Source organism: Simochromis diagramma, unplaced genomic scaffold (assembly GCF_900408965.1).
Source record: "Simochromis diagramma unplaced genomic scaffold, fSimDia1.1 OVJJ01000501.1, whole genome shotgun sequence".
Taxonomy (NCBI): Eukaryota; Metazoa; Chordata; class Actinopteri; order Cichliformes; family Cichlidae; genus Simochromis; species Simochromis diagramma.
Window position 1 is genome coordinate 5,575,381 of NW_024387320.1, and position 15,251 is coordinate 5,590,631.

Genomic DNA, 15,251 nt, shown 5'->3' on the forward strand with positions numbered 1-15,251 from the left:
GGGCAAAAAAAATCCCTTTTTTACTTACAAAAACACACCATATGTCACTATCAACACATCCTACTTTATGGCCGAAAATGCGTCACTGACAGTTCAACACAACCTCTACCTTATAGGTCACTAAGGGTTAACTTTCACCTTAGCCCAGTTCACCGCTGTAACATGTAACTTAATTGGTGTGGTAAAGTGAGAACCACCAATGAAGCAGAACTAGCGACATATACAACCACTAAAGAAACCGTCAGCCACCACTGACGGCTGCCCGGGTGAGACCTGGAGCACTAAAGGCCCAGTTGTGGTTGTACAACCAGTGGAAAACCACTGGACTCCATATGGAGCCACACATGCTTTTTCAGCTGTCATGAATTAAGTGACTCAAACTTTATTTATTTTTTTCTGGTAAGGATGGATAGATAGTTTTTTTTATAGCGTTTACTGAGATGATATGACTGTATAGCGTTGTGGTTAATTGACGATTTATTTTTGATGTCAGTTTCTGTAAATTAAATACAACATCAGCGCTTTTTAAAAACAGGGATACAGTAAAACACAGACCACTTACGTCACCTCTCCAAAACTACCTAATCAATACCTTAATCCATTATGTCAACTCTTACTTTTTACAATCTTCACTATTTCTCATCAAATGCTGTGTTTGTATCCTTCATACTACAACTTCCCTCAGAATATAAACAACAAAAACAGCTCTCCTCTCTCTTGTCGTGATCCTTTCGCCCGCACACCTCCCAAATCTTCTCCTAAAAGTAGGCGGTAATTATTAGTGGAAAATGGCGTTGCGCTATTAAGTCGCCAAAGCGCTACCTGCTATTGGAGGGGCACCTGGGATTGATGAGGCGCGGCGGCCAATGAGACTGCGAGGAATGAATGAACGCTCTCCAGTTAAAGGGGGCGGAAGAGGAGGTAGAGCCAGTCCACGGAGAAACAGGGACCCTCCGCGATAAACACGGGCAAAGCCAGAGAAATAAATACGTGCGCGTTTGGGAACGGCGTTTTTTGAGATGCCCCAGCTACTGTCTCTCTGCTGTATGCAGAAGGCACCTAGTACGATAATTATTTAATTCTTCGAGTCGATTTTAACGCAAAACCCCCCCCAAAAAACTGCCGTAGTCAAGAGAAGAGGACACGAGGAAACTCTTGGATTTTTAAGTCACAAGTAAACTAGAAGTAAATTCAGTGTTCGATAAGCCGAGATTTCCTCTTTTATTATTATTTTTTATTTTTTTTACATTTTTATTTTTTCTTTTCTTTTCTTTTTTTCCAACTCTTGAGCGGAGCAGCGCTTTGAAACACGCCTGATATGTTGTTTCCAAGGCTGGAAGTTCAATCGTCGCGTGTCAGCACCGAGATTTGATTTTTCCGTCTTCTTCTTTTACTAATTTGCTGTAGCTTCGAGCTCTGCGCTGGTGTTTTATATTTTAAAAAAAAGAAATCGCTTTGAAGACATAATGCTACTGGATGCTGGTCACCAGTTCCCAGGACTCGGAGTGGGCTCGTTTGCCAGGCATCACTCAGCCAGCGAGATGCAGGAGAGAGACTTGAGTTTGGCACAAAATAGCTTTGTTGACTCTGCACACATGGGTGCGTTTAAGCTGAACCATGATCTCTCCCCAGGACAGAGCTCTGCCTTCACCACCCAGGCGCCGGGCTACCCCGCAGCGGCTCTGGGGGCTCACGCCGCCCATGTCACCTCGTATGCAAGCTCTCCTTTCAACTCCACCAGGGACTTTCTCTTTCGTAGTCGCGGCTTCGGAGAATCCTCTCCGGCGAGTAGCCAACACACTATTTTTGGCCCCACGGCGGGATCCCTTCATCACTCCCACACAGACACTCAAGGCCACATTCTGTTCCCCGGGATCCACGACCAGCATGGGTCCCACGGATCCCCGAACGTCCTGAATGGGCAAATGAGGCTTGGACTACCCGGCGAAGTTTTCGGACGCTCCGACCAATACCACCAGGTTTCCAGTCCGAGGACCGACCCGTATTCGGCCGCGCAGCTCCACAACCAGTACGGCTCCATGAATATGAACATGGGGATGAACATGGCAGCCCACCACCACCCCGGTGCCTTTTTCCGTTACATGAGGCAGCAGTGCATCAAGCAGGAGCTCATCTGCAAGTGGATCGACCCCGAGCAGCTCAGCAACCCCAAAAAGTGTTGCAATAAAACTTTTAGCACCATGCACGAGTTGGTCACTCACGTCTCAGTGGAGCACGTCGGTGGTCCGGAGCAGACCAACCACATCTGCTTCTGGGAGGATTGCTCCCGGGAGAGCAAACCGTTCAAGGCAAAATACAAACTGGTCAACCACATTCGGGTGCACACTGGAGAAAAGCCTTTCCCCTGCCCCTTCCCTGGCTGCGGGAAGGTCTTCGCACGGTCGGAAAACTTGAAGATACACAAGAGGACGCATACAGGTAATTAAAATAATAATGCAAATAATAACGATCGCGCAAGCTTTATTTGATATAAAATTGTTTTATTTAAATAGTAAGCCCGGTGTGGGTGCTGTCACCGAGCGTACCCGAGGATTTATTTCGCTGTTGTAAATGCGTGTCTTGCCAAGACAAACACACATTAAGATCTAATTACCAGCGGGTATTTTAGGCTGCTAAAGTAGTATTCCAGGATCACATCCAGGGCAGAGAGGGGGGGGGGGGGGGGGGGAAGAGAAGAGAGAACAAATGCGTTTAAAATGGTGGGATACTTCATTTCTTCGTTACACGGCTACTCTGGGCCCGTTCGAACTCTTCTTCTGGTGCTTTAAAAACGCACAGAAAGCAGTTTAGTTGGCTCTCTGGGAGCTTTATTGTTCAGGCTAAACTTTAGAAATGGGTCAAAGGGAATAGAGAGAGCGCGTTGCGTGCGTCCTAGAGCAGCCAGCCTCGTAGTAAAATCACATCAGCTCATTCATGATACTCTCTGCGTGTATGTATGTGTGTATTTCGCGTCTCCTCAACCCCACCCACCCCTTTTCCATATAGGTTTTTCTCCTTGTGTCCTTATTAAATATTTGTATTTAGCTCTGAAACGATTTGCACTTGGTGTTTGCTCGGGGGTTGTGTGTAGATTTAGCCGAGCACAGTAGCAGCAATGCTGCCAGGAATGCCTTTTGTTTTCCCATGCGCCTCTCTCATATGTGTTGAGGTGCTAGACAGGGCCATTACCAGCCTCTCACATTTTGACTTATTTTCTAGGAAATACATTACGGTGCCGTGCCATGAAATTGGCCACGTGCTAATTAGATTTTTATTGTCTCCCGGCAAATGATATGCCTTCTGCAGGCCTACTGAGGACGGCCTCGTCGTCTTTCTCCCACCCCCTTCCAATCACTATGCGCATTATTTAGGCTAAATAAGACGTTGCAGCACCCCCACTTCGTTTTAAAAGACGCTTGAAACTTTGTCACAATTGTTACGGCTAAACGTGTTGCTTTTAACCCTGCGTTTTATTTACATTTTTTAAATGGATGGCATCAGCAATACTCTGCACTCAACTTTTACAACAGACTGGTTCTGCACAAGCTCTTGTTGTTACACACTTCAGCCTGAGGCAGTCTTAAAAACATCTTTTCTTTTCTTTATTTCTTTCTTGCAGGAGAGAAACCGTTCCAGTGTGAGTTTGAGGGATGCGACAGAAGATTTGCAAACAGCAGCGACCGAAAGAAACACATGCACGTTCACACGTCGGACAAGCCATATCTCTGCAAAATGTGCGACAAGTCTTACACACATCCCAGCTCTCTACGAAAACACATGAAGGTAAGTAAGGCGTTGAGGGAAGTGTGTGTGTGTGTGTTCTTCTATTTTTTATTTATATTTTTGTACAGTCTAATACCAGGTGGTTTTTAGAATTTATCCAGTTCTTTGGTGCTTTTATAGTTTAACGTGTAAATCCGAAAATAAATATGTATTTTTTTTCTTTTCTTTTTTCTTATTTCTTTTTTTTTTTAGGTCCACGAATCCTCTCCACCAGCGTCAGACTCATCACCAGCAGCCAGCTCTGGTTACGAATCATCCACACCTCCAGGGCTGGTGTCACCCACCACGGAGACTCAAAGCAACACCACCCTTTCCCCAGCCTCAGCTGTGCACAACACCACCAACCACAGTGGCCTGTCCTCCAATTTCAGTGAATGGTATGTTTAGGACTACGCTGAAATGAAGCAACACACACTCGTTTCACTGAGTTTTGGGACATGTGCACACAGGAGGCACACGAACACTTCTTTATTTTTTAATCTTATTATTTTGGATTTACCAGGGAAGATGATGATTACCAACAGAGGAAAAATATGTATAATATTTGAGGTGTATTTCATATAATGTAAATAATCACTAAAAGCCCAAATTCCATTTGGTTGTGATAGTTCGTCTGTCTTTGGTGTGTTGATGTTCCTTCAATGGTAGCTATTTCTCTTAACTGGACCTTTTAGTGCACACATTACAATAAATTGTACTATAATGTTGAATATTGTGATCCTAAGGCAAATTGATTGTACTATACTAAACATCTATAAACTGGAAAGAGTGCCAAAGTTAACATTTAACTCAAACAGACCACAATATTATGCTTGTGAATGTATATTTTAGTTTGCTGGGCTTAACTTGTGATGTTTTGTGCTTTGCAAATTGGAATTGTGAAACACTATCTGGAAGATTGTGAGGACAATAAACGTTGTGCCGTTCGATTTTTTTTCTTTCCTGTAACTACACCCTTCCTTTTGTAAATATCAGCTGCCATATTTATCCATTTGTAATTAAATTATGGTATTTACTTGCTACAGATGAAACAGTATTTATAAAGAATGTTTCTTTACTATAAATATGTACAATTACGAGCTAAACATGGGCAGTTGTTTCGTTATGTGCTTTTGTTCAAAGTTTTAAGAGGTGTTTTCTTCCTTATTGTGATAAGAATTTTACTGCATACAAATATAATAAAAGGTGTTGCAAGTGCTAAATACCCTTTTGCCTTTCCTCCTTTTTACGCTGCTGGGTGCTTGGTGCAGTTTGTAGTGAGTTACACGCAGTTTGGGATTTAGTCTGGTTTGGAATGGGTCAGAGAAGTTTTATGACTTCACAATTTTTTTTCTTTTCTTTTTCTAAACTAGTCATTATCTCCACTCTAAATGTCTATGCTGTCAGCTCTTTTCTTTTCGGTGAGGAAAAGGCATCGTGGAAATCATGCTGTCAGGCCCTTAAGACAATGGGGCTGTGGAAATAAATAAGAAGTCCCGGAATTAAAAGTGGCCTGTGTGCGCACACAGTCTGAATTTTCTGAAAGCCAAACTATTTGAAATAATGAATTTAATTTCTAACTTTTTTTTAAAAGAATGATTCAATTCGTATATTAGTTTTATTTTAATTAAAGAGGAAAACAAACCAATCTACGCAATTTAACTTCTGCGCACGTGAACGCAACAAAATGCGTGCGAAAGCTGTTCGGTTCGCGCAGGCGTGTGGGGGGAGCAAAAGCTTTTCTTCTCCGTACATCATTGTCTTATCCCTTTTAAAAAATTTCCCAAACCAGGTGCGGGTTTTTTTTATTTGAAAATAGAAACTGTAAATATAACCCACCCTCCCTCCCCCCACGCTGGACACTTCACTGGACAGGAGTTTAGTGCAGCCGTGAACTTGAACTTGACACAGCTTTAGTTGTTTTCTGGGAGCTCATCTTGGTGCTCTGGTTTCAGCCTGTTCTTGGGGACGACCATGTGTTTCCCGTAGTCCTGCTATTAATATAGATGGTTTTTAGTGCTCGGATGTGAAGGTTTGTGTTGCTGCTGTTAAACTTAACGACTCAGATTAATATCAGTGTCACCTTGCAGCCTGTTTACACCCAAGGGCTAAATGTCACCGTCTGAGGCCACGACAAGTGCTTGTCTAGTGGCGTGACGCTTTGAGAGACGCCGGCCTCTGCTGTATTGCGCATGCTTACCAGAACGAGCTGCTGTCATTATTTTTACATGAGTCGTGCTTCATGGATGTTGAGCAAAGAAAAACGCGAAGTGGGACTCGTTATCTTTTCCAGACCGCTGTAGCAGCAAGTGGCACTCTGTCTTCTTGAGCTGTTAGCAAACTGCACACTGAGTTAGTGCTCACATTTCTTGGCTCTCGGAGTGATGTGGTTAATGAAAAGATTGTGGATCCTCCGGGAAGTCAGGCTGATTACGACCAGACAATATTAACTAAAAGCTGTTAGAACCTTATAAAAATATGTTTTATTTCTCCCCCCCTCTCTCTTTGTCTCTCTCACTTTTACAATTCTTTAATACAGCTGAGTTTTGTTAGACTCCTTTCCGCCTGACATACTTGGATTATGTGCCAATCAAGAGCGCAAACTTGAATTTGGTGCTGTTTTATCATTGTGGCAGAGATGGACGAAAGAATTATTAGTTGTGGATTTTTTTTCACAGTATTTAGCACTTGAAATCACCTCCTAATGGCCTTTTTAGTGGCTGGCCCGGTGACCTCCTCGCATGAGGAAGGTATGACCTGTGGGGAGTGGGAAAGGTCAGCTCCACACAGTGTGTCGATGTCGGTTCCTGTTCGGCTCCTGCTGTGCTGATATTGATCCGCAGAGAAGGAAGCGGGTTTTTTTTCCTTCTCACATCTCTTTGTAGGCTACATTGTGTACTGTTAGGATAATACTGTAGTGTATACTGTAAAGGCACACTCGACTTGCCTCACTAGGGCCCTTACATATAGGTCTGTTAAAGTCTTGTGATGTTTCACTCCACAACGTGTTATGCGTCGTCTCGTCTCTCTTTATACTTACTGTACTGTATATAACAGAGATGACAAAAAGGTTTACTTTGACTTTGACAAAGTGTCACTTTTGCGGTCAGACTATATGCGGACAGCAGAGGTGAAACCTGTTAATATGCATTAAAAAAAATGCAAAAATTAAAATAAATAAATAAAAATTGGACGACTATTTGGGGGTGATGTTTAATTTCCGAGATGGAGAATACAAATTGGATTTTAAACTGCTACTGAGACGCAATCAGCACCCTGATTGCTAGACCATCGTCGCCTTTGCGACCAACATGTCAGTAAAATAAAATCAGCGTGGAAACAACAGGTTTCACTCACATTATAGGCTGCTTTAAATAATGGCTTCTTTAACAGACAGCGTATTGCGCATTTATAGAATACAGTAGATAACGAAATAGAAAAAAAAAATGACAAGTGTATTTTTCGCCTTTATTATGCTACTTAGGATACTATTTGCACCCAACTTTATTTGTCATTTCTCAGGGAGAATGGGGATAGTATTACACTCAGTTAGGGAATTGTGAATGATGTCCTCGGTCATAATTAGGGACGTGTTTACGGCAAACAACTATTAGGTACAGTATTTGACTCGAGAATATCTAAATTCAGCTGCACCGGAGTTGCAGTTCAAGATGTGAGCTAAAAGGGAATCTGCTGACTGGAGCTGGTTTGAAGTTTGAGTAACAGAGGGAGGCAGCTCTGGATGGGACCGTGGGCCTCCTGGGAATTAAACCAAGTCGTAACGCGCGTGTCCTGAGCTGCTGTAGTTTGTTGGGTTTGCAACCACAGCAACACATGAGACGCGTCGTTCATTGGTGATTTCAGGTGCGCTCTCTCTCTCTCTCTCTCTCTCTCTCTCTAATACACGCTAAGTGTCCACGGTTTGCTTTCAGCCAGTACAAATATGTACGTGAAGGTGCTTTATTGTAACACGTGTGGCTGTGTGTGTGTGTGTGTGTGTGTGTGTGTGTGTGTGTGTGTGTGTGTGTGTGTGTGTGTGTGTGTGTGTATTTCTGGTTAGAGGTCTTGTGGGGGGAAGAAAAGAAATAAATAAAAAATTAAAGTAACAGCAGGCCCATCGGTTATTACCACAGCATAAATTATTGCTCTTTGTCATTCATAATTCATATTCATGGCACCCTTTGCTTGTTTGTTTTTTTTGTTTGTTTTTGTTTAATGTCGAGCATTTTGTCCATGTATTTGTAGCGAAGGCTGCGGACAGAGCTACACCTGTTTTACCTTCCCCTGATCAGACAGGCAGCCAGCGTGAGGGTAAATAAAACGGATCCGGTTTACTTTGAGATATCAAACGTCACGATGCACATTATGAACGCGGTAATGATGCGGAGCACTGAGGGGCAGTGGGTGGCTTAGTGAGTTTTTTTTTTTTTTTCCACACTGACCGACGAAAGGTAATGAGAGAATCTTATAAAATAAAGGTTTCAGCCTGTACAGGTTTAACAGTCATCGATAAGGATGGAATGAATGAATAAATGCTACTTTAGATCTTCACCTCAGCAATGCCATATGTTTCTATTATTTATGGACTTTGATTTTTTTTTTTCAAAGCCAACCGGTTTGTGAAGTTTGTGAAGGCCAAATTTACGATTACAGTCAGACATGAATTCACTGAATGAATACTATATATATATATATATATATATATATATATATATATATATATATGACCCTGCTTTTCTTTTCTGCTGCCCTGCTTCGTTACCAAATCTCTGAATTGCTGTTTTAGTTGGCGTTGAAAGAAATGTCATATCACGATGCAGGCAGGCTACTTCCCAAACGGGCCGTTCTCAGTAGAAATAACATGAGCGCTCTTCGGTCGGTGAGCATGTTTGGGCAGAAAAGTTTTAAAGCAAAAACGTCACATCCTTTAATTGAATTTGAACCGTTCTAATGAACGCGTCTGTTCGCCTGCGCGTGTTATTTATAGCCGCTCTGTCACTTCAAACAGTGGGCGTTCCCACCTTAAAGAGAATTTTAATACGTGTAGTAAATGTCACGTAGGATTTCCTTAAAGAAAGATCAACAATGAAAGAGAAACGGTATAGAAAACGAAAAAAAAAAACCTTACAGTCACAGCTCACGTTAGTTTTACTCACATGATGTAAAGAAAAAATGTTTTATTATCTTTTTATATATGAATTAAAGTTGGACTGACAAGATTAGTTTAATGCTGATATTATGATTTGCATGTAGACTTGGGGGAGGAGGTGTGACAAGGCCTTCCTGGTCTCCTCTCGTAAAAGTTAATAGGGGTGTCACTTCAGTGTGCAGACAAGTGCAGTCCACTTAATATCCAGAGCAATAAATAGCTTAAGTAGAATATAAACATATTCACTATGTCAGATAGATAGATAGATAGATAGAGGGCCTTGTATTATGAGAAAGTGCAAAATTTATATATACAGCAGTGATAAAAAATAAAGAAAAGTAAAAATGAAGTTATTTAATTATTAATTCATCTTTTATTTGCTATTCTCTGAAGCGCTGGGGAGAAAATGTCTTTCTTTCTTTCGTTCGTTCTTTCTGTCTGTCTGCCCGTCTGTCTGTCTGTGACACGGCTTCTGTTGTTTTTGTACTGAAGTCGATGCACAGTCTGCCTTCCTGTACAACGCAGCTCTCATGGCCTTTCATCTGAGTTCAGCGGCCGCCTTTCTCACACAGATGAATGTGTTTCTGTGAAAGAGCCGGAATGGCTGTCACTTCTCCTGGCACGATGGAGAAACAAACAAAACCCCCTACTCCTTTAAGGAAGCTTGGCGCAGGCACCTCCCATCGGACACAAACACTACAGAGTCAGAAGCACAAATAGCCTTAAAAGCTAAACACTCTCCCTTTCATGCAGAAAGCTTGGCATGACTGGTCCTCTTATGCACACAGAGAAACACAAAGTGGAGAGGTGCAGAGTAAATGACATACTCGAGCTGGACTGACTTACTGTTGTCTTCGTCCCCCCAGAAAAGAGTTTGAAACCCACTAATCCCTCAAAAAACTCTGCATCCTCCCCTGCTGCTGTTTTTGCAGTGAAGTTCTGGAAGTGGCTCCTACACATCACTTTGCCAATTCTGTTTATTAAACAATAGATAATGTGCTGCTAATATGAGACGTTTTCAGGTAACTCCTCTTTTTTTCTTTCTCTCTGGCCAAAGCCAAGACTCTTCAAGACAGGAGCAGGTGTAGCATCAAAGACCAATTATCTGCATGCTGAAAACAAAGCTAACCAGAAATCAGATTATGTTATTGATTTTTTTTCTCTCTCATGTATCCACAGTTTGCACATTTTTATACACACAGAATGTGGAACATGTGACAAGTTCATTGCAGAATGTTTTGAGAAATTTGCAAGAAGTACACTACTCCCTGTCTCTCTCTTTCTCTCTGTCTCTGACACACACACACACACACACACAGAGACTAGGCCAAGGAAATTTTCAATTTCCTCACACCTGTAAACATGCTGTTTTACCTCAGCTCTTTTGATCTTCAAACAGACCAGAGCTGTGCCCTGGGGGACCCCGTGCAGAAAGGGTGACTAGGTGGTGTGTGTTTTCTGGTTTATAGGAATGCTGGCCGGTAATGGAGCATACCTCACGGCCATTTTGCATTTCATATTTTAAGCCCATGCTGTAGTGGGTTCCTAATGAGGAGCATCTCAGATGAAACTAAAGCCCGATCACCTCACAGTCAAGTTCAAGAACAAGGACTGCAGCCTGAATGCTGAAGTAAAAACTGCCACTTTAGGTCAAAATGTTTTTAATGCAACACTTTAAAATAATAGTACCTGTGCAAAAAAGAACAAAGCATTTTAAGCGAGTCAGAAAGTGAGTAGAAGGGTTTCAAAGGAAGTCATTTCACCTCTTGTGCAAATACGATCATGGTGAACAGTCTAAGCTGATCATTTATGAGGTGTTAGTCTGTATTTTTATTTAAAAAGACTGCACTGATAGCACTTGAAATGGGCAAATTGAGGATTTTTGCTTAAGCTGTAGCGAGCAGCATTTGATTTGTTTCCTCTCGACAGTGACAGCAAACTCAAAAGGTCGCAGCTAAAACGTTATCGCAATATGAAAATGCAATCTGTAAGTCACTGCAAATCACGTTCACTCAGTTGATCTTCCCATTTGAACATTCACTGTGACAGATTAGAAAAGTTTCTGAGGGACCTTTTTTTATTATTTTATTTTACTTTTTTTTTTCTTTCAGGAAAGCGATTCATGCCAGCGAAGCTTAGGTGCGAGCGCAGTGCTCATGCCCCCCTCCGCTGTCACTCACATTCAGATCAAGAACGATCAGAAAACAAAAGTCACTGCTCATATTCAAATATTTTTATATGACATGACACAGGAATGAGTTGAATATGCCCCCTACTAATTCCCCCAACACACACACACACGCACACACACACACAGACACAAACGCAAGCCTACAAACCTTCTGTCAACTTGTGTGTCTTCTCATCTTTTCAGATTTTGTTTATTGATCTTCTTCTCAAATCTTACAAGACAACCCCTGACATGAGCTTAATCTAAAGGAAAGCAGCGAGGAGAGTTTGGAGTAAATCTTCGCCTCACTTTGAGATGATTTCATTTCTGATGTGTTGCGACGTGACTGTGTTGAATGCTTAATATCTTAAAGCACATCAGTGGTAAAAGGCTGTCTGACTTCCACTGGTTTAACTAATAAGAAAGAAATGAAAGTGGACAGAGATCAAACCAGTTGCGGTGGTCGCGACGCAGACTCTTATTCACAAAGTCATTATCACTCTGATCTTAACAGCATTTTCACAGTCTGCTTCTCTCCAGAGGGTTCCTCTCACCAGAGGAGACAAACAAATAACACACGTGTGTAGGCTTTGTCACATGCAAATCAGCAATCCTCAACTTTTGTTTTTCCATTAAATTCACCATTTGGTCACAGGAATGATATATGGTATTGATTATATTTCTTGCATATTCTTCTTTTATTGGAAATTTGGAAGTATGACAAGTTTTCTCCAGTGCTGGGCTTTCTCAGCAGGGTACCACTCAGACATTGTCTGTTCTCTGAGACGAGGGTGCACTTGCTTACCTCTACTTCTTGAGTTTAGTGAGCTGGAAGGAGCTAATTTCATTGACTTTCACCTCCTTTTCTTTTCTCTCCCTTGTACACCACAGTCCCCTGACAGTAAGACTTTTCTGGTCAGTGAGTGTATTGACAGGCAGTCAGTTAGCACTTGACATGTCAATGTCCAGTCCAGTCTTGGTCTTGTTAAGATTCTGGGTGTTTGTGTATATTTCTCATTGGCAGAACTGATTTATCTGACAGCAGTCTGGGAGATTATGGCAGATTTAACCCCAGTGCAAAGTATCTGTACCCAGGAATAAACTTAGTTTGGGTAAGGTCACCAGGCCGAGGTCATTATTTACATCGGGACACTGGATTGCACAGTCACTGATGTTTCAACATTTTAAAAAATTTACTTTGCATTGTTTAAACAAAAAAAGTTTGCTACAATGATAATAATTATTTGATGTAGGTGTATAAATGAGTATATGCATACCTTCCGGCCCCACCAACCCTTACTTAACAATCCAAGATGGCAGCAGGAAGCATAAGTAGTATTAAAACTGCACAGCGTTTTTAAGTTAAAACAAACAAACAAACAAAACAGCAGTTATTAAAAAATCAAACCAATCCTGTTTTTTCTTACTTTTCCAACATTATTACTGGATTGCACTAATTCAGGAGCTACACGACTCCTGAGTTCCAACATCCAAAGTACCTGGAACGTGGCAGAAAGCCTTCCTCCAGAAGGTCTCATCTTTTCAAGCTGTTTAAGTACTTCCCCACGTATAATCTGGGAATAGCTGAAGTTCTGCACCATATTAACACCAAAATGGTGGTAAGAGCCATAATGACAGTGACTTACCGTCGACGTATATCTGTTATGTGGGTGGTGGTAGGTGCTATGCAGTGGGAAGAGGTTGTTTCTCCATTGTTTAGAGCTGCTTTGCCAAGGTTCCAACTCTCTATGCACAACAAACACAGAGCAGCGTTAATGTAGCTTTCTCATCAGCAAAACATCGGACAGTGTCGCTTACCTCTGCTTTTTCTGTCTGCACAATCCAGCTAACGAGGCATTGTGTAGCACTGACATTGTTTTCTCATTGAAAGGACTGACGCAGTGTACTGCTGCTTCAATGACTTCTTAGTGCTGTCTATACAATGTTTATAAGCCACACACTGATCTTCCCACACAAATCATGGTCTAATATATGCTTTAAAATACAACAAGCATTCATGTATCCGACTGTTTGCATCCATGGTAATACTCCTTAAAAACTAAGTCAACAAATAAAGGAATATTACATTAACCCTTGCAACCCCTTGTAGCAACCCTTGCTGGATGCTTGCCAGTACACCTTCCAGCCACACTACTCACGCGCCCCTAAATAATCTCCAAACAACCCAATGCTTCCTGGGTAGAGTCACTCAGGATACATCACTGCGCTGTATTAAAGGAGCTTGTTTTACCAGCTACGTTCCTCTGTGATGCCAACATCACAGTGATGGAAGGTGCTGTCTGGGTAACTTGGCAGCGGTGGCCATGACAACCTCACACGGTTAATAAATTTGAGAGGTGCATCACCAGCTAAAATAACACAAAGCATGGCTTGCACCAGCAAATGTGACACTGCTTTTGGTGCTTGCAAAAGTGAGAACAGGGGTCATAATGGGCCCTTTAGTTAGCGATGACTGTGGCCACCCATGGCCATTTTCTGACTAAGCCCATGGGCACAGAAATACAAGGCTTTCATTTATAAATTCAACTCGCCATGATTGAATTTGGCTAAATTTCGTCAATCCTTCTAAATGATTATTATGATTATTTTACAACTGTATTAGGAGCTGGGATTTGTTTTCCCGAAGTTTTATCTGCTGGGTCATCACTGTTTGGCTTGACACAGATGGATAGTAGTTTGTGTTGTCTACACGTGTTGTCGACAGACAATCAAAAGTGTCAGGGCAGCACGTTTGTCAGTATGTTTACGCTCCTATCAGTGTCAGGTGCATGCATATATTCTTGAGAGATCCATATTAGTCTTACAAAATATGAATATAAACATGACTCCGAAAACCACCTCACACAAGAGTCTTTTCAGAGACAGACTGACGTTTCCTCCCGCTTTTCTCGTTCACCCGCTAAGGAGGCGTTGATGGGTGCGTGGCGCCCTGTTCCAGGAGCGTTGGCTAAGTTTACTTCCCACCACGAGTCTCCTGAGCCACAGGAAATGAGGCTCTGCCTGCCCTTCTGGGCCCCCACCCCTCACACCCACCCCCCGAAGCGTGGTACAGGAGTGCCATGTGGGAGTCCCTGTACCGCCAACACTTAAGAAATAAATCAGACACACTGTTGACAGGTGCTTACAGTGAAGCAGGAGGATGGGGAATTACATGTAAAGAGTGGTATTCATGACATGATATTTTCGTGGCTGGAGGAAAAAAAATGATTTGGAGGGGGGGATTTTTTCTTTTTTTTTTCTGAAGGAAGTACAGTTTTCAGTTTAAACACACTCGGATTGAGTGAGAAATTCCCCCATGAATTAAATATTTGGAAAGTGTCATCGCTAGTTGTTGATAAAAGGCAATCCTATGCTGCATCACGGGGCAATGTAGATGACACACTGAGAAGCATTCTTGTTTTTGTCAGATGCACAGAAAGCTTCTCAGAAAATAACAGCCCATCTCCCCTCCCCTATACACATGTCTACATGTCTTCCACACTGACTCAGATATTCCATATTTAATGGAAAGGCTATAGACAGGCTGGTGTGAAGCTAAGGGTGGAATTAGTAAAGCTTTAACACCGATACCTTTGGGACTTGGGCCTTAATCAGGTAGCTGAGGTGGCAGAGCCCAGGGCAGGAGTAGAATTATGACTATTATGGCATGTTAGCACATGTCTGAGGGTGGAGTGGCCAGACAGATGAGTTCATTGGTGGCAGGATTAGCTAGCTCCCATGCTGATTAGCAGCTAACTACCGAGCAGGCCTTACTATGTCCTTTTTCACATTGGCCTCTTGATAACAGCAACAGATCAGAAGAACCTAGCAACAAATATCTGCGTAATTATTTCAAAGGCACTCAGTGAGTCATTAGTAAATGGTGTATTATTGCTGTTTTTAAAAAAAATAAATAAATAAATATATATATATATATATACATTTGATGTTTTTTCATGAGCTAATAACTCTCTGGTTTCATGACTTTGCAGAATTGAGTTCTGATTATTCAGCTACAACACTTTATTATTGTATATATGATTACACCATAGCCTTTATGGCATCTATTTGCAATATGCAATGGCGTTTTGACATTTTGACGATCATTACAGAAGATCATTTTAAGAGAAACTAAGTCCTTGTTTCACTCGTAGTCCAGAGAGAGCACTA

General features: G+C 41.9%; 1 protein-coding gene across 1 annotated transcript; it reads left to right on the top strand.

Moving 5' to 3' along the window:
* Window positions 1-807: 807 nt before the first annotated feature.
* On the top strand, window positions 808-4,985 carry zic2a (zic family member 2 (odd-paired homolog, Drosophila), a). Its single transcript, XM_040005482.1, has 3 exons — window positions 808-2,439; window positions 3,620-3,783; window positions 3,976-4,985. Exons 1-3 carry the CDS (start codon window positions 1,467-1,469, stop codon window positions 4,168-4,170), a joined length of 1,332 nt encoding a protein of 443 aa, XP_039861416.1. The 5' UTR covers window positions 808-1,466; the 3' UTR covers window positions 4,171-4,985.
* The last annotated feature ends 10,266 nt before the right edge of the window (window positions 4,986-15,251 follow it).